The following is a 26,430-nucleotide window of genomic DNA, read 5'->3' as shown; positions in this document are numbered from 1 at the left end:
TCCTTCATACTGCAACAACTGGTTGTTAATTTGCAAGGGACTGACTGGATTCATGCATTCAACTAAAGCAAAATAAAATTACCATAGCAAATTTCATTTCCAAATTTCAACCAAAACAAAAAAAAATATATTGTTGGGTTGGATTTAGCTTATTTATGTGTAAAGAAGGGACTTTTTATCATTTATGGTGGACGTGTGATAAAGCAAAAACATATTGGAGTAGGATTCATATGTTAATACAGAAAATTCTTAAAGTGAATATGGAAAGGAAACCAGAGGCTTTTCTCTTGGGGCTAATGGACAAAGACCTGGAAAAAAAATTGGAAACTTGATGTTATATATATTGACAGCAGCAAGATTAGTTTACCTTCAGATGTGGTAGACTACATTGATTCCCACAATGGAGGAATGGTTGCAAAAGACTGATGGAGCTAGCAGAGATGGCTAAATTGACTGTTATGATTAAAGAAAAAAAATAGAAATACTTTTACTGTTACAAGGAAATCGTTTCTGGACTTTGTGCTTGAGGTGAAAAAAAAATGAAATTTTGATTTTGGGCTTTACCAATTAGATAGATCTGTTGTTATTGAAATGGCTTGTTTATACTGTTTTGTAAAAGTAAAAAATTGAGGTTTGATATTGATATTCTATTTTACTGCACCAAAGGAAGTCAGAGGTCAATGACTTTTTTCTTTTTTCCCTTCTCCACTTTTCTATTCACTTTCCCCTTCCCTATCCTTCCCACTATTTGCTTTTGTATTTTCTTTGTATGCTATAGACTAAAAAATTTGGAATTCAGATTTAGCTTGTTCTATAAAATGCATCTCTGCAGTTTCTAAACCAGAATTTGGGGTTTAGTATGATATATCAATGTAATCAATTGTAGCTTACAAAGCTATTTTTTTCCAGAATCATGGTTTAATCATGTGTGAACCTAGGTCCTAGACAATGATATATTTTTGAAGAAGCCATTGTTAAATTACTTACCCCTATGACAACATTTCCCACAATTAGTAAGCCCTGAAAGCATCGCACACCAGTTTCTCCTTTTGCCATCTTCAGTTTGCAATTCAATCTAGAAAGGAATTATACATGTGTTAATACTGCAGGTTCTCTCAAAAAGTCTGTCTTTTCCCCCTTTTTTGAACCCTGAAAGCCACACAATCTTCGGCCATTTCCAAGACTGTAATAAAAAGCCTCAAAGATTTAAAAAATCACAACAAACCAATCCTACAGTTCTACAATAACTTTTAAAATTATACAGGAAAGAACACCTGTTCTCACTTCATTAGCAAATAATATCTTAATCAATCAGAATAGAGCTGGAAGGGACCTTGGAGGTCTTCTAGTCCAACCCCCTGCTCAAGCAGGAGATCTTATATACCATTTCAGACAGGTGGCTGTCCAGTCTTTTTAAAAAGTGACGAAGTACCTACAACTTCTGAAGGCAAGCTGTTCCATTGTTAGGAAGTTTCTCCTTAATTCCAGGTTGCTTCTCTCTTTGATTAGTTTCCACCCATTGTTTCTTGTCTTGCTTTCTGGTGCTTTGGGAAATAAGTTGACCCCCTCCTTTTTGTGGCAGCCTCTCAAATACTGGAATATTGCTATTATGTCACCCCTAGTTCTTCTTTTCTCTAGACTAGCCATACCCACTTCCTGAAACCACTCTTCATATGTTTTTGTCTCCAAGCCCTTAATAATCTTAGTTGCTCTTCTTTGCACTTTTTCCAAAGTCTCAACATCTTTTTTGTAATGTGGTGACCAAAACTGGATGCAATATTTCAGTTGTGGTCTTACCAAGGATTTATAAAGTGGTACTCTTAAAGAACAACATGTTTATAATCCTTTAGTTCTGAGGGATGGAATAGAATGGAATGGAATACTTTACTGAACAAGTATGATTAGGGACACAAGGAATTTGTCTCCAATGCAAAAGTATTCAATGTATATTCAAAGCAACAGAGTAATAATCATCATAATGATAACAATAAGAGGGAGTAGTAGAGAAGATGAGAAAGATAATAATAGTACTTATAGCCATACAACATGGATAAATAGACATAAGAGAATTAGGTGAGGATTAGGTGTTCAGCAGAGTGATGACACAAGGGAAAACACTGTCCCTTGGTCTAGTTGTTTTAGCATGCAATGTCATATAGCAACGTCCCAAGAAAGGAGTTGAAATACTTTATAACCAGGATGTGAGGGAATCTATAGATATTTTCTCAGCTCTCCTTCTGACCTGCACAATATACAGGATAAATATTTCAAATATTACCACCTGTATAAAGCATACAGTATTTAAAATGGCACCCATCAGCCAATCTCCATAGTAGCCAAACTGAACAGATTCTGCTATTCAAAATTACATTTGGAGAATTGCATTTTAAGTGAAGCATTTCTCATGTTCATTCCTCACAGAAAACCATGAGTCATATAAAATATTTATTAACTTTTAGGTGGGAATTATTACTTAGGAACTGATGAAGCTTTTGAACACATATATTGTAAGAAAATATTTGTATTTCTATTTTCTTATAATATATGTGTTCAAAAGCTTCATCAGTTCCTAAGTAATAATTCCCACCTAAAAGTTAATAAATATTTTATATGACTCATGGTTTTCTGTGAGGAATGAACATGAGAAATGCTTCACTTAAAATGCAATTCTCCAGTTGAATTCTGATATTATTTTGGAATCCATTCTACATGCTTTGATTCATATAATTCATTTCTCTACCTGATTATTTGTGCTAGAATTAAAAGTATCGTGTTTCTTGCATGTTATACCATTCCTAGGAAGGCAATGAGTGAGATTTTTTGTAGTTTCTCACACCTACCTGGGAGGTTCCTTCAATCTTGGACTACAGCTTCTGCTTCATGGTTGAAAATGTTATTTCCTATTTTACAGCAGATAGCCTACAGCAAGCTTGATTCAACCTTTTTGGGTGAGAAAGTCACACCCATCAGAAATTCTGTTGCAGACACTATTATGGAACCGGCTGAGAAAATAATTCAAAGAGCCAGTTGCAGCTAGAACAAGGGAGACCAGGAAAGTAACATTCCAGTTGAATGTTTTAAAATTCTGAAACTTTCTGCTCAACATTCCAGTCCTTAGTATCTTCCATAGAATTTACACACCCTCTCTACCATTCTCTCTCATGTACTTGCAGGAACAAGATTACTATGCAGGTTTTTCTACTGCTATGCAGAACTACTTTTTCCCTACTTTTTTTTCAATCATTTTTTTTATTTCTTTCAGAGGAGAAGAGAAATTCAGTGATATTTGTATGGATGAAATGTGGTGCTCTTGTTTATTTTTAGTTATGAGATGGGGGGAAAATGTGGATATCCTTTTAACATTATATAGTCCTTGGTTCCTTCTTATACTTTCAGTAAATCTATTGCTTACATATAATTTTAATAAGGATTTTTACATAAATAAAATTAAACATAAGAACATATATAAAAGAGGACTAAGAAAAAGAAAAAAAGCAAAAAGTGTGAACAAAACAGTACAAATAAAGATGACAAGAAAAAGATGAAGAAAAGACTTCCAGTGTTCTTTACAGCATTTGCAGAACAACATACTATCCCTCTCTCTGATTAAATTACACTGTTCTCCTCTATCTCATTTTCAATCTTTTAAATCAGCAAACTCAGAAATCACCATTTCTTTTTTTTACATTTTCAGCAAAATGTCATAAGAGTACTTGCTTCATCCCTGATCAAATACTACAAAAATCCAGCAACTGTGTCTTATACTCTTTGATAAGAGAGAAAAACAACTCTCTTTAATGCGATATTCATTCAGATATTTGAAGAGTTCTATCATGTTTCTCCTGAGTTATCCTTTTTTCAAGATTAAATATGGTGTTCCAAACTGGGAAAAAACTCACTAGTCAAGATGAGTCTAACCAAAGCAGGACTGACTAGAATGATTACTTTCTGTAATTTCGAGACTATGATTCCCTTGATGCAAACTGAGTGTCTTCTTTCCAGTTATGTGACCCTGCTGGATCATACTCAATTGCAGACAAGTATGTTCACAATCTTTTTCACATGCGCACTTGGCATACCAGATAGCTGCCATCCTATACTTGTACATTTGATTTGGGGTTGTTTTTTTTTGTGAACTTTGCACTTATATCTGTTATTTTTAAACTATGTCTGATTTTTATTTCTATATTCTATGTTAAATCTACCTAACCTGATTTTGTATCATCTGCAAATTTGATAAGCATTCTCTTCAGTCACATATAAGATAGATTGTTGTGGCATACCACCTAATACCATTTTCCAATTTTATGGATAACCATATGTTTTGTAAGCCAGCTATGTAATCAGTTTATTGCAATCTATAAATAGTCAGCTTGCTAGTCAATTTTGTCTGATCTTTTGCTGCAGTCAAGATATAGACATAACATTCCATAATCTATTAAGGAAGTGATTTAAAAAATGAGATATTACTTTGTCAAGATATGTTCTTCACAATTTCTTGATAGCTTCTAATAAGTATACCTTTGTTTTCAAAATGTTTACATATTAAATCCTTACAGATTGGCTTTAAAATATTTCAAATTGATACCTAACAATATTCTAAATTGAAGTTTTCTGAAATTTCCTTTGCCCCTTTGGGGAGAACTTTTACTGTCCTCCACTCCTTTGGCACTTTTCTAATTCTCCAGTTTTTCTCAAAGATAGTACATAGTTCAGCTGGACAATTAGCAAATTCCTTCAACACTCTAGGAAGTAACTGACCTGATCTTCAAGTTTAAACTTTTTCGAAATGAATAGGTATTCTGTAAACATATTTGTATAATCTCAAATTTCAATCCTGCTCCTTCATCCTACACTTCTCAATTTCCTGATAGAACATGTATATCTGCTAGAGAAAACTGAACCACATTGAGTAATTCTTCCTTCTCTGTGTTACCTATTAATGTTTTGCCTTCTTCACTGAGCAGCTGGTGTACTGATCTTTTCCCTTTATTTTTTTTAATTCTTAGTATCTCTTGCTTAGTAGTCTATTATCAGAGCTATTATTACTGCTTCCCAGCTGCTAACATGCTTTTTGAAAGGCTCTAAAAATCATATGGAGAAATTGTGTTCTGCTTTGTTTTTTTGGATAAGTAAAATAAGAATACAGTACTGAATCTCTTATGGCTTAAAGATTACTGAAATAACAACGTTAAAATTTGAGATGCCCAAGGGTTCTTTAGCACCTTTGATGCTAGTAATATTCATATTCTATTACACAAAGTAATAGAAAGTTAAAAGAAGGTGAGAGGGAAAAAAGGAGCAGTATAATTAATTCTGTTCTGTCTTTATATAGAATGAAATGTCTATGTGACCTCTAAGATGTCTAGTAAAGTTTCTAAATCAGCTCCTATAATTCAATGCTCTTCAGATATGTTGAATTACAGTTCCCAACATTCTACATCCGCTATGTCCAACAAATAACTGGCTGAGAAATTATCATAGTTACAGCTCCAAACTCTTAGAGACTGCTAGACTGGAATATCTATAACTAGTTCAGCCTTCCCCAAACTGTTTACTGGCATTGGTAAAGTTTTGCATTTAGACTTGTTTATATCACCATGCTAGTAAAATATCTCAGCTGTAACACATGGGTTTGGGGATCAAGACAAGGCAGCTACACGCCTATAGAGATATTTCTTTTCAAATCAGGAATGATCTGGAACTGGCTGTTTTGTTGTGTGTGAAACTTCCTAACTGAGCTTTAGTGCTTTTCATAATTGTAGAACCAAAGCTTAAAAACCAACAGATTTTTTTTGCAAGTAAACAAAGAGTGGGAAAACACCCTGACTCCACCAAAGCCTCAGAAGCCTTGTATAAAAGAGAAATATTTTTGAAAGGGTGTGGTTGAAAACAGAATCTTCTATGGGCATTGAACCTTATTTTACCATGTCCCAGCTTGCATACTCAGAAATTCCATTGGGTAATGGGAGCTGTTCTTTCTCTGTAAAATATTTCATTTCCTAATTTTCCCCTAAATAAATTATGCCTGAACACTTTGATGCTCTGAAGATTCTTAAGAACTAGGAATGTTTGTTTTCAGCACTATATTTAAGATTGGCCTTAGCTATTAGTTTGTTTGCTTATTTACTTATTGCATGTATATTCTGCCTTTATTATTCAAGGTGGCGAACATATCCAACATACCTTCCTCCTCCTCTTTTCCCCAGAACAACAACCCTCTGAGGTGAGTTGGGTTAAGAGAGAGTTACTAGCCCAAGATCACCCCAGATGGCTTTCATGGCTAAGGTGAGACTAGAACTCACAGTCTCCTCCTTTCTACCTTAGTGTCTGAACCACTAGACCAAACTGGCTTTAGTGTATATGGGTGACACAAAATACAAAAGATGCACTGGGGAAATAATGAAGCACTCAAACTATCTGTTAGTACAATGCCACCTAATAGGTTGGTAATGGACAAGAATATGCTGACTCTCTAGATTAAAGATTATAACCTGCATATAGCAGCAGGAGTATGCTTGGGCTAAAATTGGGCATTGGTTTCACTGGTGGCATGCTAGCCAAATGTGCTAAAACCTTAACCAATTAAAGCCGGAATGGAGGCAAAGATCAATATCTGAGGATGCATCTGATGACCCTGTTGCATGGAAAACTGAAACTCAAATGATAAGAACAATAAACATAAAGAGCATTAACTAATAAATGAAATGTAAGCAAGAAAAAACAGATATCTTGTGATGCTGTGAAACCAAAGGAAAAAAAGAGGGAAGGGGAGGATCTGAATGAAGGTTGTACTAATCTTGTGGAGTGGAGTTGATGAGTACATGCATAAAAGTGAAAGTGCATTTATAAATGAAAGGGCTAAATGAATGGCAGAAAGGATGAAGTGATATAATTGTGTGTGTGTGCACGTGCGTGCGTGCGTGCATATGCACCCATACGGTGGTGACAGCTGGATGCTACATCCATTGAACACTAACAATGGAAGAATTATGGGAAAAACTGTGGATCATTCTGAATGAATGAAATTCAGGGAAAAATATTCAATAAGATGACATGAAAGGATGACTGGGAAAAAGACAACATAGTATAGAAAACTGATTGGGCAATTCAGAAATACAGGAATGAAATTAAATGAAAAAGAATGGTAATTGTTGATAAGCAGTTGTTTAGAAAAATATCTAAAAGTTTGTTTTAAATGTGTTTGAATATAAGTCTATTCATATGTATATGAATGCAAATATAAAAGCTTTATTTATTTGATTGTCTGTGATGAAAGACAGAATTAGTGAGCAATATGAGAGTTATGACAGGCTCAGCGTATATTACAGATCAAAATTTTGTTAACATCCAGAGTTGAACTTGGAGGGAAAGTGGATATTGAAAAAAAATGGAAAGAAATGAAGGAAGAATGCCTGGGAAAGTGAAAGCATGAAACCTGTACAAAATCTGATTAGAATATAATCTCCCAATAAAATGAATGGGAAGTGGATGTAAGGAAAGATGTTGAGGAAACGTCTTGGAACAAGGCATGAAGGATTATGCTACAGAATCCCACAAGTATATTAACAGGAAAATGTTTGGTGGGATAAGGAAGTTATTTTTTTTCCCTGCAAATTGGATAAATATGCAGAAAAGAATGATTACCATGAAAGATAAAGCAGAAAAATATTGTATAATATGTTTAAAGGAGAAAAGATAATTGTAATATCAAGGAGGTAAAGGGACAGATAACATTAAAAATCAGAGCATTGTTGATGGAAATGATAATTTTTTGGAGGTAATAGATGAAGAACCAGCAGCTTGAATAGATCCTTGCTTCCAGTGAGCATTCTGGCTTGATTTCCTGTAATTACTGAATTGATGGTTCTTTTGATTGTTCAACAAGCAAAAAGCTAGGTCCAGGTTTAGTTATATTTTTATGAAATGAATTTTAGGTATTGGGATTGGAAATTTTCTAGACTTTTTCTGTCAGATACGTATTTGTATTGTTGTGATTAGTAGCTGATAGACTGATCCACAATCCGCATCCAGCATCAGCATCAACAGTTCATCAGAACTTTTCTGTCTCTTGCTATGTAATCTATTTGATTATGGTGCTGTTCATTTGGAGATGTCCAGGTGTAGAACCATATTTTATATTTAAATAATGCATTAGACTTCTGTATAGAAAATGGGCCCTGCATCATTGTAGGTTCCTAATCTAATTTTTCCAATCATATACATTTTTCTCCAACTTTTCTTTTAAAGTTATAAGAAATTATTAGAACATGCTTCTTTGGTACTGAATCTACTATTTCTGATAATTTTCTATATAATTCTTCATCTATTTCTTCTTCCATTGATGATGCATATACCTATATAATCAAGAAACTAAGTGACTATCCTTGAAACTTGATAGAAATTACATTCCATTTTTAAATTTGGGTTTCACTTCCAAAATACAACATTTTGAATTTATCTGATTGGAAATGTCCCATTCCTGTCTATTTTAGTTCAGTTACTCATAGAATCCCTCTCCTAATCCATGCCATTTCCATTTTAACAAAATCCAGCTTTTCCTGCAGTCATTTCATGTTTCCATTCTAAGATTTTTCAATCAGCTCCTGGCTCTCCCCACCAATTCTGCCTACAATCAGCAACTTGCTTTTCCAAAGGCTTTGATGCAATTATTTATACTGCTAGACCTACTTCAGAATGCTCTTTGTTCTTGCTTTGTAGCCAAATAGTTACCTCCAGACCTGGGGCCATCATCTTTAAAGGAAAGATTACTCTATTTCTTCATAAACTTCTTTCCATGGGTTTTATTGCCATTTGTGAAGAATTATGTACTATTGTTTTCCTCAGGAATAGAGTTGCTACAACTTCAGCAGTGGCTACTTGGTCATAAACCCATCAGATGTATTTAACCTTGGCCCTATGCCAGTATTGACTGCTCTGCTGCCAACAGCCAGGAAGATGGGCTATGCAGTATTTCTAAAGCAGTCTTGTAACTGGTCATGCCCATCATAGCAGTTAAATTATAACTGGTGCTCAACATTCTAAGTGTGTTTACCAACCTATAACATTTAACAAAATAACAATCCCAGATTTATTATACTCTATAAGAATGGATAGTACTGATATATATCTCTGCATTTATCTGCATGTATGGGACTAGTCCAGACACAATGTCTTAAAGAAAATATACTGAGGCACAGAAAGCAGAAATCTATAAATGAAATCTATAGGGCTGCTCAGACCAGAACAATCTCAGTGCTTTTTATTAATGAATATTTGGAGCAAGATAAATGCAGCTGTTTTAAAAAGTTCTTCTCTGGTCTCTGTTAGTCTCTTGTATTTACTTAGCTACAAGCAAACTGCACTATATTTATTGATCATGACTCCAAGTTAATGTGTATTTATGAATGCAGTTTACTCTTAGCAATGGGATGGGATATGCTTAATCATTCCTTGACTATCCTGTCTCATAGTCAGGGTATAAGCATTTCCCATATATATTTTGGAGCTTCCAGCTAAAGCTCAGCAAGGTTGCCAATCAAAAAAAAAAAAAATCACAAACAGTGCCTGTTAAGTGTAAGTTTCAGTTGGTTATTCATCAGTTTTTAGAATAGGGAGCTGATACCAGATGCTAGAACAATTTACCAATTGAGAAGCATCCAAGCATAGTCAAACAAATGCAAAATTTCTGTGGACTGGCAAGGTATTCTCAAATCCCTCATTGACATTACACAGATCTGTAGTGACATGCCCTGAATCTAATTCATTGCATTAGAAACAAACTTCTGTTTTTCCATTGAAACCATGCTGCCTTTTTAATTTGTTATCTGGTAGTAGAAAATGCCTTGTCCTAAACCTTCATAAAATCAGCATACTTGGTGCAGTACAGCTATGGATATTTATAGTGTTTTTCAAATTTTAATATATAAATACTCAAAATACTTTAGAAACTCCCATGAACATGGTCAATGACTGACTAAAAGTTCTGGGAGCTGTGACTTCCAACACATATCTGGAGACTATCATAATGAAAAAGGTTACACTGATGACATTTCAAATATATTAAATCACCAGCCCCATCTACACTGTTTGATGAGATGATATTCAAAGCATATTTAGCATCTTTTTAAAAAATTGTCCTCTTTTCTTTGAACTTGTTACTATTAGAGCTTTTTACAGAATAAGCAAAAAGGAATTTGGTTTTTTTATTTTGTTCTTTATACAACAAAAACCTCAATCACACCGACAAACATGGCTATTATATAGTATTAACAGTATTGACAACATAGTCTTAAGGTGTCATCTTATCTGCCAGCAACTGTTTTGACTGTCAACAACTGCAAATGGTAATATATGATAAATTTAAGATAATGATCTCATTATCCTTATATTAAATGAGTAAAATGCATTGGAAAATTTGGATTGTATCCAAATAAAACCGTCATTAGATTTCAATGAATTTACCCAACTCCTTTTTTATGACCCTATAATCCCTTAATATGGGGTAGAGCTGGAGCAACTGAATGGAGCTGAACATTTACTGGTTGGATGCCCTTCCTGACACCATGCAGAGTTTGCAGCAGATATTTTTTCTTTGTACCTAGGAGAAAAACATCTGCCACTACCTAGTATTGAATTCTCAACCTTCAGAGTGGGAGGCGAGCGTCTTCACCACTAGGCCACCACGCTGTTCATTGTTCTTATACTAAAGGAGTAAGGTGCATTGGAAAATCTGGATTGTATCCAGATAAAACCATCATTAGATTTCAACAAATTTACATAAATGCAACTAAATTAAGAACATCGATTGGCTTGGTATCCTTTTTCCTTCAAGTGTTTTTTTTATTTTTGACTGAACATTTATTTGTTATCAGTTATATTTTATTTGTCATATTATGTAAACTAATAACCATAATAATGAAATGAACAAAGTCAAGATCCAGCTCAGTGTCTTGAAAGAAAAGGCGCTTTAAAAAAGAGTTGATAAATACATGAAATCTTAATATTTGCAAATATAACTGGAAATTATTCAATCTTATCTTACACTGAGATTCTTAATAGCTGAGGAAAATTTAGCTTAAATTGTCTTTGCCCAGCTGTTAATTGTAAGTTATACAAACTATGCTATTGTATAAGAATTAAGTCTCTTGACAAGAAGCTTATGACAGCTAAATCAAACTTTATAAAAAGCTATACAACCCATGACCCATTGGGTCATGATTTCAGTGGTATTTCCTTACCTAAACTGATAACCAGAATGACCACGGGCAGGCAAAAAAAGCAGCAGGAACAGGAGCAACTTTTGACTTCCTACCAGCTTACCCATTGACTTTGCTTGTGGGAAGCTAGCAGGGAGCATCAGAAATAATGTTGAAAGATCACGGTTGATCACAGAAGTGCTGCACTGACTATAACTTGACCAATACAACTGATCTGAAGATTGTTGAAATTTCAATTCATAAGAATAATAGGTTCCACACTTAGGATACATTCTTCAGGTTAGCCCATTTGAGGTACCTTGGTTAAAAAATTGTTACCCTGTGATACACCATTTTGCCCAACTGAAGACAGTTTTAGTAGCATACAGATAGATATTAACCATTTATATACAGGAATACGCTTCACTGAACTGAATAACATTTCCAAGTAAGATCAAGTTTAATGGATATTTTAAGGATTCAACTCTGGATCTGAGCATAAATACAATATTGGTAATTGAATAAGGGACCATTCTAAAGAATTATAGATGGCCCATAAAGTTTAGAAGAATGTACAGAACATTTTTCAAACTGATACCAGTCCATAATGGTGCTTTGTCAGCTACTCTATTGCATATAACTCAGCAAGGAAAATGCTGAAACCATCTGTAAAATAACTTGAATTAGGTATAAAGCTACAACCTCCATTTACAGGCATCACTTTCTGTTAGCTTTTCCTGATTAAAAAGGAACTGTTTGCTCAAAAACAGTGAGAAGGCTTACAATTTTTTCACTTGCATTCTACAAGTTTTTCTCACCTAAATTAAGCAGCAATAGCCTCATAACTTGTTTCTTCTAGGAAACATAAAAATAAAAAGCTTAAAGCAACACCCACATTTAGATTAAACTGTAAAGTATGTAAATAATTTAAGGGTTTTCTATTTAGCCAGCATGATCAAACGGAAGCAACCCAGTGACACGTTTTGTTTTGATCTCATTAGTGTTAGATATTAATATGTGCTAACTTTGCAAATATTTTAGATTTAACAATAGGAAAAGACACTTTAGATCAAAATTCAAGAACAAGTTTACTCACCTTCCTTCACTCTGAAACCAAGCAATTCGCTATGCCAACCCCCTCAGTCACTTTTTAAAAGTGCCCAAGGCACTCAAGAACAATGGCATTTGATTGGTCAGAAGGGAAGATCTATCGTATGACACGACCCTAATCTGGTCCAACCAGTTCTTAGTTGTGATAGGGCCAGCAGGTCTCTTGAGCCGCAACATTTACCCATTATAGTGGAATGTAGTTGTACTCATACCCATTCACCAAACTTTATGAAGTTTCTATTATTACATGCCATCAAACATTAACAAGTGATTCATATGATCTTTAAAAGTAAATCAGGAAAAAAAATAAAGAGCTATTATTTTCTTTACTAAATATATACAAAGGAAGCAGCCTTATTTGGAAGACAATATAAAATGGCATTTAAGGCAGTGTTCTGCAAAAGAACAAGAAGATTAAGGAGCTGTATTGATGACATTTTCCTTCCCTTCAAGAGTCTTCCACAAGATATGTGCAACTCTATATTTAAAATGAAATTCAGGAAGGTTAATTTCATGGCTCCTTTCTGTCCATAAGTTTAGGTTGTAAACTATAGGCACACATATGCGGGGTGTAAGTGGGGGATAAAGGGGTCAAAAAGTCAGTATTTGTACTGTCATAAATTGGCTTTTTGAGTGTCCCCCTATGCAGATGCCCTGACTGTAAAACACTTTGACTTGACCCATTTATTGTGTTAATTTATTTTATTTATATGTACAAATGAACAAGTATTATTCTGCCTTTCTTGCTATAGGGCCATTCTAAGCCATAATTCTACACAGTCTTAGATGATATGGTCATCAAGCCACAATGTTGTATTTTTTGTGTGTGGCTTATTATGGAGTATAGGGCAGCTACTCTAGTTGTAACTACGGCTGAGTTTAAAATGCAATTCTATTCAGGGAGTCTCTTTATAAGGCATGGAAGAGTATCCAGAAGCTCCAATTAGTACAGAAAGCAATGGTGCAGACAGTTATGTGTGCTCCCAAAACAGCACATATCACACTCTGCTCCATTGTCAAGGTAATGATTTAGAAGCTAACCAGCTTGTATAATGTGAGATGAATGATGCAATGTTAGGAATGACTCAGCAGGAGTCTGTATCCCTTTAAGAGCTTGAGTATAAAAGGGAAGGCCTTGCTGGAGTCTTTCTCTCTCATCTGTTTCCTGCTGTAATTGCTGTGTATTGGAGTTTGCTGTATCACCTCGTGTATTTTGTTTCTAGTGTATATATGTAGATAGTGTAATATAAACCACCATTTAAATACAAACCACTGTGTACTGTATTTATTCCTGGGTTACCTCAGCACAATAAGACTGTGCATGCTCTGACTTCCATGATTTGTATTGGTTGCTAGTTTGCTTCAGGGTTCAATGCAAGATTCTGGTTTTAACCTTTAAAGCCCTTCATGGCATGAAACTGAGCTATTTGACTGATTACCTCCTTATGTCAGCCCCCAAAACCAAGAAAGTCACAGGATATTTCTTCTAAGCTGAATTCTTTATTGTTCCAAGCCTATAAAAGAATCTTGCCAACTGACGCACTCTACCTGGTGCATCTACCATATACTCTGAAAACTATTAGGGGAGGGCTGTCTTCACCCTCTTTCTCTCACAGAAAATACCTGGACTCAGCTAGTTGGTCTTGGAGCCAGGATAAAAGAACTTGGATGATGCTTGTGTAGCCTTTCATTTAATAGTAGAAGAATATATTTTGTAAAGTGATCAGTTATCTGTGTTTTCACTATTCTGCTACAGTTAGAAAGGAAAACAAGCTCTGTTTAAAGTGTTGAACTAGGACAGGAGAAGCTTGGATTCACATCCTTCCTGAGCCATGAAGCTTATTGATGACTTTGGGCCAGTTATTGTCTTTTATGCCAGAATAGTCACAGGGACTTTGTTGCAGGAAGAATGAAAAGAGGAGGTGCTATATTCCGTCTTGAACTTTGGAGGAAAAGGAGACCAGAAATTTAACAAATTAATAAATAGATATTTAAAGAATTCTTATTATAAAATGAAAAATGTATTTTTCCTCCCATCTAAAATCTACATTTCAGGAAAGTGTTGCATGGATTGTTTTAATGTTGTGATTCAACCATTCATTTTTCTATTAGAGCAGAGGTGTCCAACCTTGGCAACTTTTAGACTTGTGGACTTCAACTCCCTGAATTACCCAGCCAGCCATGCCTTAATCCTATATTAAAGTAATTTAACAGGATTTACTTTATATTCTTTTCCATGGATACATTAACCATGGTTTATGCACGTCACTCATTTTTTTCTGAGTTTGCACATGCATTGAACTATAAACTCACAGTGTGGGGAGAGATGCATAATTAAGTGGTCTAGAATACAATGAGGTAGTTTGTAATTCAGCTATGGTCCACAGCCTCAAAGTCAATGTGTCTTTCTAGCACAAAGAGAAAGTATTTTTTTTCCTTTAATTTTAAGAAGCAAAATAATATTCTTTAATGACTAACATTTGGGTGGAGTCCAAATTCAATAATAATTCAGTCAGTCTAATAGTAACATTTTGCCATAGAGAAAAAATTTAAAAGCCTTCTTTTATTAAGATACTGCCTGCTCACTGATTTTGCCCCGAACACAAGCGAAGTGGTAAAAGATGAAGAAGAATCTGACTATGATGAACAATGCTAAAGTTATGTGCAACCTTACAGGTAGTTCTTGAGCAGTTCTGGGATTCAAATATGTGAACAACCAGTTCTCTGTGTGGATGCCACTTCCGGAAATCCATTCTGGGCCTGGGAAACAAAAAATTAGCTACCAGTTCTGCTGAACTGGTGCGAACTGGCTGAATCCCACCACTGTTCTTGAGTTACTTCCATAATGGAACCTGCCCATTATGGTAACAAGTTGTAATGGTTATAAAATGGATCAGTCGTATGACTGACCTGATTTTGCAACATTTTTTTGCAATAGTTGTTAAGTGAATGCAGTGGTCGTAAGAACCCATTGCTCACTATGGGCACAGTTTTGCCAGAAGAAAATGCCTATATTTAATTGGTATTCAGAGAGTGAATTATTCATGAGTTGATGGTTCAGGGATTGTCATCAGAAGAGAAGCTATATTCTAGCTCAGTGTTTCTCAACTTTGTGAACTCCCATGCTTACTGCAGAAGTCTGGGAATTGAAGTTCACACATCTTAAAGTTCACAAGAATGAAAAACACCCTTCTAGCTGAGAGTGAGCACCTACTCCTGGTATAATTTGCAAATAAGTAATCCCTGACATGTTGCAGAGTTAATCCCCTCATTCATAAGCCTAGGTGTCAAGGTAGAATGGAATTTGCCCTATTGCAGCTGGAATTACTGGCAAGAGAATATTTCCTCCCAACTAGCTTAACAAGGCAATGGTGCAATATAAGAGGCCAGATTCACTAAGAAGTCAATGATCTTTATACCATTTCTTTTTAAAACAGAAAGAGCCACTTATTAGATACTAGCACCACACACAATTGATTAAATAAATTGACTTTGTAGAACAAGCAGACGAAAGCCTTCGGCCTTTGACTGGGCTACCCATTGCATGAAGTAACAGTTTAGCCATAGTTTGATGAATATATTGATAATTGTCTGGTTTACACAATGCATAAACCACAACATGACAAAATGACACAGCAGTGGTGGGTCTTATCCGGCATGACAACAAAGATGCTTATAGGGAAGATGTGAAGACTCTGATGGGAATGGTGCAATAAAAGTAACCTGGTTCTAAATGTTGATAAAACAAAGGAGATCATTGTAGATTTCAAAAAGAGCCAGCATAGACATACTCCACTCAGCATCAAGGATGCATCTGTAGAGTTGGTCAACAGTATTAAGTATCTGGGGGTGCAGATAACTGACAATCTGAAATGGTCTCTCCACAAATCATCCTTAGTGAAGCGTGCAAACCAGCCTCTGCATTTTCTGCACTGGATGAGCACATCTTTCTCCTTCTGCCATTTTTTACAGAGGTATGATTGAGAGCATTTTAACAAACTGCATCGCTGTCTGGTTTGGTGGCAGCAGTGCCTCAGATAGAAAGTCCATACAGAGAATGGTAAGGAAAGCTGAGAAGATCATAGGAAGCTTGCTTCCTAGTATTCAGGATGCTGCTTATAAACACTATATGCTTAGAGCTCAAAGCATTGTTAGAGACCCCACACATCCACTTTATGGTCTGTTTCTGTTGGTCCCCTCTGGGAGGAGGTTTTGAGGTATTTCTAACATGGCTTTGTTCCCTATGCTATCTGTCTGGTAAACTCGCAAGATTCGTTTTTCTTGCCATGCACATGTATACATAACCCGAACTAGACTGTTGTTTCTCTGTGTCATGTAATATATGTGGGTATATGCATAATTCTGTATTTATTTATTTTTGCCATATTTATACAGTGTGTATCAGAGAGAGTGACCCTTTGATAGCTGAATGCAATGAAATTTCATTTTAATGTATGCCAATTAGTATACATTCAAAGTGACAATAGAGTTATTAAAAGTTAAGTTAAAGTTAACATAGTACATGACTTTTTAGCCAGGTATCTAACCATGATCCAGGTATTCATCTTATGTATGCACCCCTAATCATAATATCTAATAAGCCAGCAATCTCAGACATTTTTTATAGAAGGATCCCCTATTTGTCCATCTAGCCCTGCTTGTTTATTCTTCCTGAAAGGGGTCTCAAATTTTGCCTATCATCAAGCTCTTTTTGCAAATGACAGTGCCACAGATGCAAATTGACTCTTCTAAATACAAATTATATGCCCTCCCACTGATCTTCTCTCTAACTTTCAAGCTGTTGTCTCTGCCTAACTATGCAGCAGTTAAGTTTAAATCTTACATGAATTTTGCCAACAATGGGATCCAAACAATTTTTCTTCTGCATTTATATATTCAGTGAAGTAAATACAGTTGTATGAATCCAGAGCAGAATATTCCAGAGCATGAGTCCATAACAGAAAAGGATTGGCTTTGTCTCTATGACTCCTTGACATTTCATAAGAATGTAACTCAAGAGTGTTCCCTTCTGGAATGTTTTAAGAGAGGGTGGACGCGGCCTGGGGGGAGTGCACAGGTCGTAATAATGTTTATTTTATTTTAAAATTGTATTGTATACTTTTTTTTATAATGTTTATATGGAAAAAATAAAAAACTTTCATTTAAAAAAAAAAGAGTGTTCCCTTCTTCCCTGCATGGCCCACGTAAATACTTTCTGGAGAACACAGTCCCTAAGACAGTGGTGGCGAACCTATGGAACTAGTGCCAGAGGCGGCACTCAGAGCCCTCTCTGTGGGCACGCATGCCGTTGCCCCAGCCCCACCTCCCCCGTAGCTCCCTCCTCACCAGCAGCCCTCCTGGAGGGGAATCACCCCCGGGTGCAGCCTGTGCAGAGCTGCACAGCCAAGCACATGGCAGCTGGGCAGCAGATGATGCTGCGGGATGCGGACGGAGGACGGGGCCACCATGGTGCTGCATGGCTGCCTTTGTGATCTGTGGCGTGCTGTGGATGGCCCTGAGGGTGGGCGGGCAGAGTGGGGGCGGGCCGGTTTTTGGGCACTCGGTCTCTAAAAGGTTCGCCATCACTGCCCTAAAATGTCCCACAGCTAGGTAGATCTCTCCCTCTCTCTCTCTCTCTCTCTCTTTCTCTCTCTCTCTCTCTCTCTCTCTGTGTGTGTGTGTGTGTGTGTGCATATGTATTGCATTTATGCATTTATCTGGCATATTGTCCCGGATCAAAAAGATTCCAAGTATTTTGGAATAAACCAAATATAACATGTAGCTACCATAAGCTATCCCAAAACAGATAGCCACCAGCCATAAATACAACTAAAATAAAATGTTCAAGAACCATCTGTCCACATAAATAAAACTGTTTGCAAAAGTCTAACAGAAAAAATGCTTGATATACCTTTGAGAGTACCAAACTTTTTTGGGGGCCACTAAGAAGGCTCTTCTTTTCTCTTAAAATTCCTTCTTTGGGCCAATGTGCTGGTGTGTTGGAAAGTAATGTCCCATTTAGTCTGCACCTAGTACATTCTCACATAATCCCAATACTGTATCAAGATGACACTGAGCGCACATCGTTTAATTTAGCTAGCAAAAAATATGACTTGATGTTTATTTATCAGCAAACATCAAAAACTGTTAATTAGCAAAATGAGACACACAGAGAAAAAGCAAAAACTCAATCAATCAATCACTCACTCAATCAATCAGAATAGAGCTGGAAGGGACCTTGGAAGTCTTCTAGTCCAACTCCTTGCTCCAGCACTCATGTTATCTGTATCCCTATATATCAAAAGACACAGAACTAGAAATACTACTATGGATAAATGGATACCAAAGGAAACCAAAATAATTTGGTGGGTAGGCAAAATGTAAGGCAAACAATTTGAAGGAGGTGGTGCCCAAACCTAATCTGACATTGTGCTTTATTTCCCTAAACCACTGGAAGTCATATCACAAAACACATTTGGTCCATGTACTGCCCAGGGAGTCCTCAACTTTTAACCATTTGTTTAGTGACTGTTTGAAGTTACAACAGCACTGAAAAAAGTGACTTATGACCATTTTTCATGCTTATGACCATTGCAGCATCTGCACAGTCACGCAATAAAAATTTGGGTGCTTGGGAACCGGTTCATATTTATGAAGGCTCCTGTGTTCCAGAATCATGTGATCACCTTTTGCGACCTTCTGACAAGTAAAGTCAATGGGGAAGCCAGATTCACTTAACAACTGTGTTACTAACTTAACTGCAGTGAATCACTTAACAACTGTGGCAAGAAAGGTCATAAAATGGGGTAAAACTCACTTAACAACTGTCCTGCTTAGCAATAGAAATTTTGGGATTATCTGTACTTTTAACTTATGAAGTCTTACAAAAACCCCAATATTTCAAACTTCAACTAAGTACCATATGTACCATATATTCTACAGGGAAAGAACTCATACCTTCACATATCTCCCAGCTTTGTGTCATGGTTTCTTGTATCTATGTACAATATTAAAATAAAAAACAAATAAAGAAAATATCACATCTATGATTAATGGAGCTGAAAATAACACATAGTTTTTGAGACAAACCCTTGATGAGTCTTGCATCAGTCACTGGTTTTCTTGTAACATTATATAAACTCCACCCGACTGAGACAACAATTTTGCTTTATAAATTTCAATGTAAGGTGTGGCCAAAAGCTCCTAATTTCAAAAGGACTCAATTGGAATTCATTCTGTTGATTCCTATTTCAGATTTACTAAGAGTTTGTTAGAACAGACCAGGGTCAAACTGAATACAAGAGAAACTATATAAAAATAAGTCCAAAGCAAAGAAAATATTGGCTAGATCTCATAACATGCTTAAAATAAAATTGACTAATTTACTAATATATCACTCAATGTGCATAGAGAACCAGATGATGCCACTGGTAAGTCTTCTTCATACTCAGTTGCTGCAAAGTGGGACAGAGCTGCAAAAATCTAGACAACTGCTAGGTGGCAGCAAAGAGATACCAAGAACTCTCTTTGTTTCCATCTAATGGTGGTTTTTGGACTCTGAATATGATAACCCTCCAGCAGAAGCTTCACTCGGTAATGTGGACAGCTTCATGCTTACTGGACAAATTAGAAGAACCGGAAGGTTATATGAATTTCAGACTTTAGATAAGCAGAGCTCCCTGGAACAGCATCTGAAGAACTAGGAGAGGCTAAAATGATAAGATTGTTCTTCAAACTGTTTTTAGAAATACAGGCACTGTGAGTCTTTATAGTACCACATTATTCTTTTATAATTTTAATGCCTTTTTCATCTACCAGAAGATTCTTTAAGCAGCTGATTCCTGACCTCTTTCTTACACTATCTCCTTATGCACATATTTATATAATTTCTTATATTAATAGTCTTGCCAATGCAATGGGAATAATTCAAAGATGATTTCTGTAAAGAATTAAAGGAACCATCATCCATATCCACATAACCAAATGATACAGGATATGAACAAGATACCTAATTTACAGTAAGAAAACTATGGCTTTGGCTTCAAGCAATGTCATTTGGAGTAAATGACTAACAGAAACAGATTGTCCTGCAGCATATGTAGATACAATGTGATAGGAGATTTACCTTGAGTGTCCTCTCTACAGCAAAAAGATACCCTTATCCAGTGGTGGGATCCAGCTGGTTCGCAGAACCGGTAGCTATTTTTTTGTTGCACAGGCCCAGAATGGACTTCCGGAAGAGAACCGGTTGTTCACATATTTGAATCCCACCACTGCCCTTATCCTGACTATGAGTTTGTACTATATGTATATGTATCTTGTTCAAAAATCAATAAAGATCAGAATAGTGATATAGATAATAAACTATGTGATGCAATGGGAACTTAAGACATACTACAGATCTGATTCAATAAACTGGCTCCATACAACAAAGAGGATGAAATAATGAGAGTAAAAAGATTGGAAGAAGATATAAATCAGAAGATTGTTCTGCAGGCTAGTTTAACTATAGTTCTGCTTAAAATTTCTTAAAGAATAATGTCCATGTAATTAAGAAAATGTCTTCTGAACTTGTTTTCAAGGGAAATTGTTTTGGTAAAATGTTCATGGGCAGAACAAGGGATTCTTGTGCTTAACTTGGTTGTGGGACAGCTAAAAATAAAGTGTGAGTTTCTGGTCATTTGTTTTTCTTATAATCTCTCTAGTAACCTGAGGTCTTCCTGGCCTTTCACGGTCCCATTAATCCAACGGAGAACATTTGGAACTAGCTTATCCTGCTTCTCCCTTTAAAAAAAAAAAAAAAGATTAGGAATCCAAACAGGAGTGCTGTAGTGATGCATAGCTAGAAAAAGCAGTAACACACATATCCTTTGTTACCTCACTATGAAAATTTACAAAATCAAAAAGTTTTTTTTAAAAAATCTAAAACTTTCTGAGAATAAACTTAAACACGGCCCCTTCAAAGAACATTTTTGAGAAATTGAAGTACCTTTATGCTCATGAAGCACATATTGTGAGGGTTCAGAAAAACTCCCCAAGAGTCTGGAGAAGTTGTACTACCCCCTCTAGTGATATCATTGTGTCATTACTTACAATCTTGAAAGAGCATCTCTCACTTCCAAAGAGGTTTTAAGCCATTTCTTGTAAATGCTCAGAGCACTCAAAGTAGTTTTCTAGCATACAGTATATTCATTTCTGTTCCTTGCAGTACGACTAGGCTTTTTGGTATTTCTCACTAAATGCTCTTTTCTAATGTTTCCTGTGAAACCAGTTATCCAGTTTCTCATTTCCTCCTCATTTCCAAGTTCTGAGCTCTTTTAAAGGAAATCATCAGGGTCTTTCTAGAGGTGTTTTATTGTTGGCTGTCCACTTTTACTCTGTTCTCACTGTAGTATTTTAAAGATGTAACATTATTGGCATTCTTGTTTTTCATGGTAATTCACTATGAAGACAGTGAAACTCAAAGCATTAGACAAGGAAGAAGGAAGCGGTGAGAAGGGAGGAGAACTGAGGTATGAAACAGATGTAAGAAGCAAATGCCGGGTCAGCCATAAAGGGCTCAGATGCCTATACACTAATGTTCAAAGTATGGGGAACAAACAGGGTGAACCTGAAGTCCTAGTATAGGAGGGCAGGTACAACACTGTTGCCTTTACTGAAACCTGGTGAGATGGAACCCATGGATGGAAATTACTCCTAGAAGGGTATACATTGTTCAAAAGAAACAGACCAAACAAAAGGGGAGGAGTTGCATTGTAAATAAGATATCACTACATCTCTACTGAAATATAGTCTATCAAGGATAAAAGCTTTCTTGAATGGATGTGAGTGAATATTAGAGGAAAAAGAAATGACATTGCTGTAGGTGTACAGTACAGGGCACTCAATCAAGCAGAGTAAATAGATGGACTTTTTGCTAATCAGTTAGCTAACACACCACAGTAGTAGTGAAAGAATTTAACTACCCTGGCATCAACTGGGAGACAAACTTTGCAGCAAATGGAACATCAAACAGGTTCCTGACGTGCCTGCTGACAACTTTGTCATCCAAAAGGTAAAGAAGGGAACTAGAGGGTCAGCTATACTGGACTTAATTCTTAGTAACAAGGATGAAATAATTGAAGGGGTAGAAGTTGTAGGAACTTTGGGGGAAAGTGACTATGTCATACTAGAATTCAACATAATGCAGGCACAGGTAATTGAACAATGTTTTAGACTTTAAGAGAGCTGTTTTCTGCAAACTAAGAGAGAGATTATGAAGGATTCTGTGGATGAAAATCCTACAGGGAAAAACAATTTAAGATGCTTGGGAAACTCTCAAAAACAAGATTATAAAAGCCTAATCAAACACAGTGACACAGAGAAAAAAAACAAGAGACCTGTAAATAAACAAGAAAATTAATTATTAGAAGCCAACATGGGTTTATTAAAAATACATGCCAGACAAAACTGATTGCCTTAATTGATAAAGTGACTAAATTGGTGGATCAGGGAAATGCTGTCGATATTCTTGGACTTTTGACAAAGTATAGTACAGTCTATTGTGAGATACTGTGAACCACCACCAGATGGATTTGCAGTTGGCTGACTAATAACACTCAGTGTGAGGTCCTCAATGGAACTTCATCTACATGGAAGGAAGCAAGCAGAGGGCTATTTCAACCTTCTATCTTGAGCCCAGTGCTCTTCAACATCTTCGTAAATGATCTGTAGATGAGAGTCTAGGAGGGGAGCTCATCAAATTTGCAGACAACACCAAGCTGGGGGGTGGGGGTGGAGGGGGATGGCTAACAATTTGGAAGATAGACTCAAGATCATAAGATTCTTGATGACTTGAGCATTGGGCCCTACCAACAAGATGCAGTTCAGAGGTAAGAAAAGAAAGGTCCTGCACTAAGGCAGAAAACAACCAAATGCACAAGTAATATGTAGTACTTGGCTCAACAGTAATAACTGTGAGAGGGATCTAGGTGCCCTAGTGGACCACAACTTAAATATGAACCAGCAATGCCCTATAACTGCCCAAAAAAAGTCAATGTAGTCTTAGACTCCTCAACAGAGGGATAGCATCAAGATCACTAAAGTGATCTTTATCTTTATTTACAGCTTTATACTGAACTATTGAGGCCACACTTGGAATACTATGTCCAATTCTGGTCACCATGATAAAAAAAGATGCTGAGATTACGGAAAGAGTGCAAAGAAGAGGAACAAAGGTGATAAGAGGTCTGGAGGCTAAATAGTATAATGAACAATTAAGAGAATTGGGTATGTCACAGAGGTGGGGCAACTTATTCTCCAAAGCACCAGAAGGCAGGACAAGAAGCAATGGATGGAAGCTCGTTAAAGAGAGATCTAATCTGGAACTAAAGAGAAATTTCCTGACAGTGAGAACAATTTTTCAGTGGAATATCCCAGAATCACGAGTAGTCCATCATTGCAGGCTTTCAAGAAAAGATTGGGCAACCATTAGTCCAGGATGATATAGTGGAATTTTCCTCCAATGAGATTTTCCCATGTATTTTACCATAGATAGGGCAGGCTAGAAAAGTCAGTGCCCTCCTAACCATACCCAAGCACTCCGAATTTGTGGGCAATATCCATTTTCCTCTCTGAGTTCATGATGACCTAACCCTTACCCTAAGTGGAATTTTCCTCCAATGGGATTTTCCCATGTATTTTACTAGAAAACATAGATAGGGCAGCCTAGAAAAGTCAGTGCATTAATCATACCCAAGCACTCCGAATTTCTTGGTAATGTCCATTTTGCTCTATGAGTTCATGGTGACCTAACCCTAACCCTAAGTGGAATTTTCCTCCTATGGGATTTTCCCATGTATTTTACCAAGAAACATAGATAGAGCAACCTAGAAAAGTAAGTGCCCTTCTAACCATACCCAAGTATTCCAAGTTTGTTGGCGATGTTCATTTTGCTCTATGAGTTCATGGTGACCTAACCCTAGCCCTAAATGGAATTTTCCTCCAATAAGATTTTCCCATGTATTTTACTAGGAAAGATAGGGCAGGCTAGAAAAGTCAGTGATCTCCTAGCCATACCCAAGCACTCCAAATTTGTTGGTGATGTCTATTTTGCTCAATGAATTCATGGTGACCTAACCCTAGCCCTAAGTCAGTGGTGGCGAACTTATGGCACAGGTGCCAGAGGTGGCACTCAGAGCCCTCTCTGTGGGCACGCGTGTCATCACCCCAGTCCTAGGCCTTCAGCTGGGTTTTATAAAACCTTTTCGCTTTAGGCCTCCGCTGCCATGTGCAAAAAAGAAAGGTTCAATCAGTCAATTTCAACTTCTCGTGGGAAAAAAAAGTGTCTCCGGTTGTTCCTCCATGAGGACACCGACCATTAACGTCATGGGGGTGTCAGCGGCAGCCTCAGAAGTTTATTTATTGGAGCAACCGGTGGTGGGTTTCCGCACAGCAATGCCTCATAGGGCCCGACATCCTGTTTCTATTCTATTCTAAATTTCAGAATAGATTTTGATAAACTCAAAAGGTAGGCAGGTAAATAGGTTTAAATTCCTGAAGAAGGAATGAATGGATAAAAAGCGCAACAGGAAAAAGTATAAAGTCTTGTATCTAGAGAGGAAAAAACTTAGAATGGTAGATCTATGTTGTTCATAATACATATGAAAAGGATTTAGGTGTTTTATTAGATCACTAGACTACTATGTCCAGTTCTAGACAAACTAACCTTAAAAATACATCAATAAACAACTGGGCCCGACATCAGGGCGAGGATTTCCCGGCCGATTCGCGCATGTGCACTGACACTAATGGTCGGGACGATTCACACTTGCACACAGACAGCTGAGAGACGGGCTGGCGATTCCACACATGCGCAGAGACAGCTGAGAGACGGGCTGGTGATTCCACACATGCGCAGAGACAGTTGCTTGTCAGGACGGACTTGTAACACCTGGGACGTTTTATCGCTTTGGCAGACCGGATGGTGGTTTCTCGGGGGGTTGATTGGGTGGGGCTAGGTGGTGTTGGGTGTGGGGGATACAGGTGTGGTGTTGGGTGTGGTGGATACCGGAACTATATAAGAGCACTGAGAACGGATGGTTCTCAGTGCTGACTTTATTCATGCTTCACCTCATTAGTAAAGCATTGTTCCTCATTCCTGCTTGTAGTTTCTTTATTCGCAACGAAATCTCGGCCTAGGATATCGTAACACATGACTCTTCCCAATTTCTGTGCCCTTGATATCATGAATTCAAGGATAACATGGTCACTCCCCCCCCCCAATTCATCCTTCTTGAGAAAGATTAGATCATTGTTCTTTTATCTCCTGACAGTTGTCTACAAAAGATGACAGGACTTAGTTGGATCACTGACTCTTGGCAGGGTTAGATGTATAGCACTGTTCAAGACGGCTAAAATCTCCCATTATCACCATTGTGTGCTTCTTTGGAAATTTTTGTTACCAGACACAGAAAAAGATCTGTATCTGCTGCCTCTCAAAGCAGTTTATAATAAATGCCAAAAGGCTGTCACATTGATTTCTCTCTTCTTTTATTCTTATGTCAAAGCTCTTAACAATACATTAACTTTTGGTGTGTGCTTTATTTTATATGTAGCACAATTTTTGTTGAGGGCATTCTTTTCAAATAAGTTATAGCATCCCCAGGCTATGTTTCAAGTACATGTGTCACCCTACCAAGTTTCAGTGATGGCTATGACATTTATCATTGCACAGGTTATCTATTCTTCAAGCCATCGGTCCCATTCCCACATGGTTAGCTATCTGGGGACATATCAAGTAGATGGCAGCTATTTCCTCATTCCCATAATATAAAAAAGACTCAAAGACATACAGCCCAAACACTCAGTTAACAAATGTGTTTATAGAGCTAACATACACATTATTGGCAAATTGTTTAAAAATAATTGCAATTTCCTTCTGATTGCTTCCAAAGCTTCTCTAGATTCAGAAAGATGGGTCGGAACAGAAACAGCAGCTAAATTACTCCACCCAGAAACTATTTGAAAAATTAACTGAATAGCCATTTGTCAATTCTGAAATTGCAAATATAGAAGACGAGTTGTTAAAAACTACATCTTAAATAGCCATCTTAACTTTAATCAACAGTGCTTTGTTGAGGTC

The 26,430-nt window shown here is 36.7% G+C and overlaps 1 protein-coding gene across 1 annotated transcript in view; it reads right to left on the bottom strand.

Annotated features, from left to right (window-relative positions):
* UPK1B (uroplakin 1B) overlaps positions 1-12,413 on the bottom strand; it is a 34,561-nt gene extending 22,148 nt beyond the window's left edge. Inside the window, exons 1-2 of the mRNA XM_039327334.1 lie at positions 12,295-12,413; positions 988-1,075 (exon numbers count right to left, since the gene is read on the bottom strand). Of these exons, the coding sequence (XP_039183268.1) occupies positions 988-1,056 (69 nt within the window). The 5' untranslated portion in view covers positions 1,057-1,075; positions 12,295-12,413. The remainder of the gene's footprint in view (positions 1-987; positions 1,076-12,294) is intronic.
* Positions 12,414-26,430: the final 14,017 nt, after the last annotated feature.

The sequence above is a fragment of the Crotalus tigris genome, unplaced genomic scaffold (genome assembly GCF_016545835.1).
Source record: "Crotalus tigris isolate CLP2741 ecotype Arizona unplaced genomic scaffold, ASM1654583v1 scf7180000024359.8030256, whole genome shotgun sequence".
NCBI lineage: Eukaryota > Metazoa > Chordata > Lepidosauria > Squamata > Viperidae > Crotalus > Crotalus tigris.
This window is presented reverse-complemented; position numbering and strand designations above follow the sequence as displayed.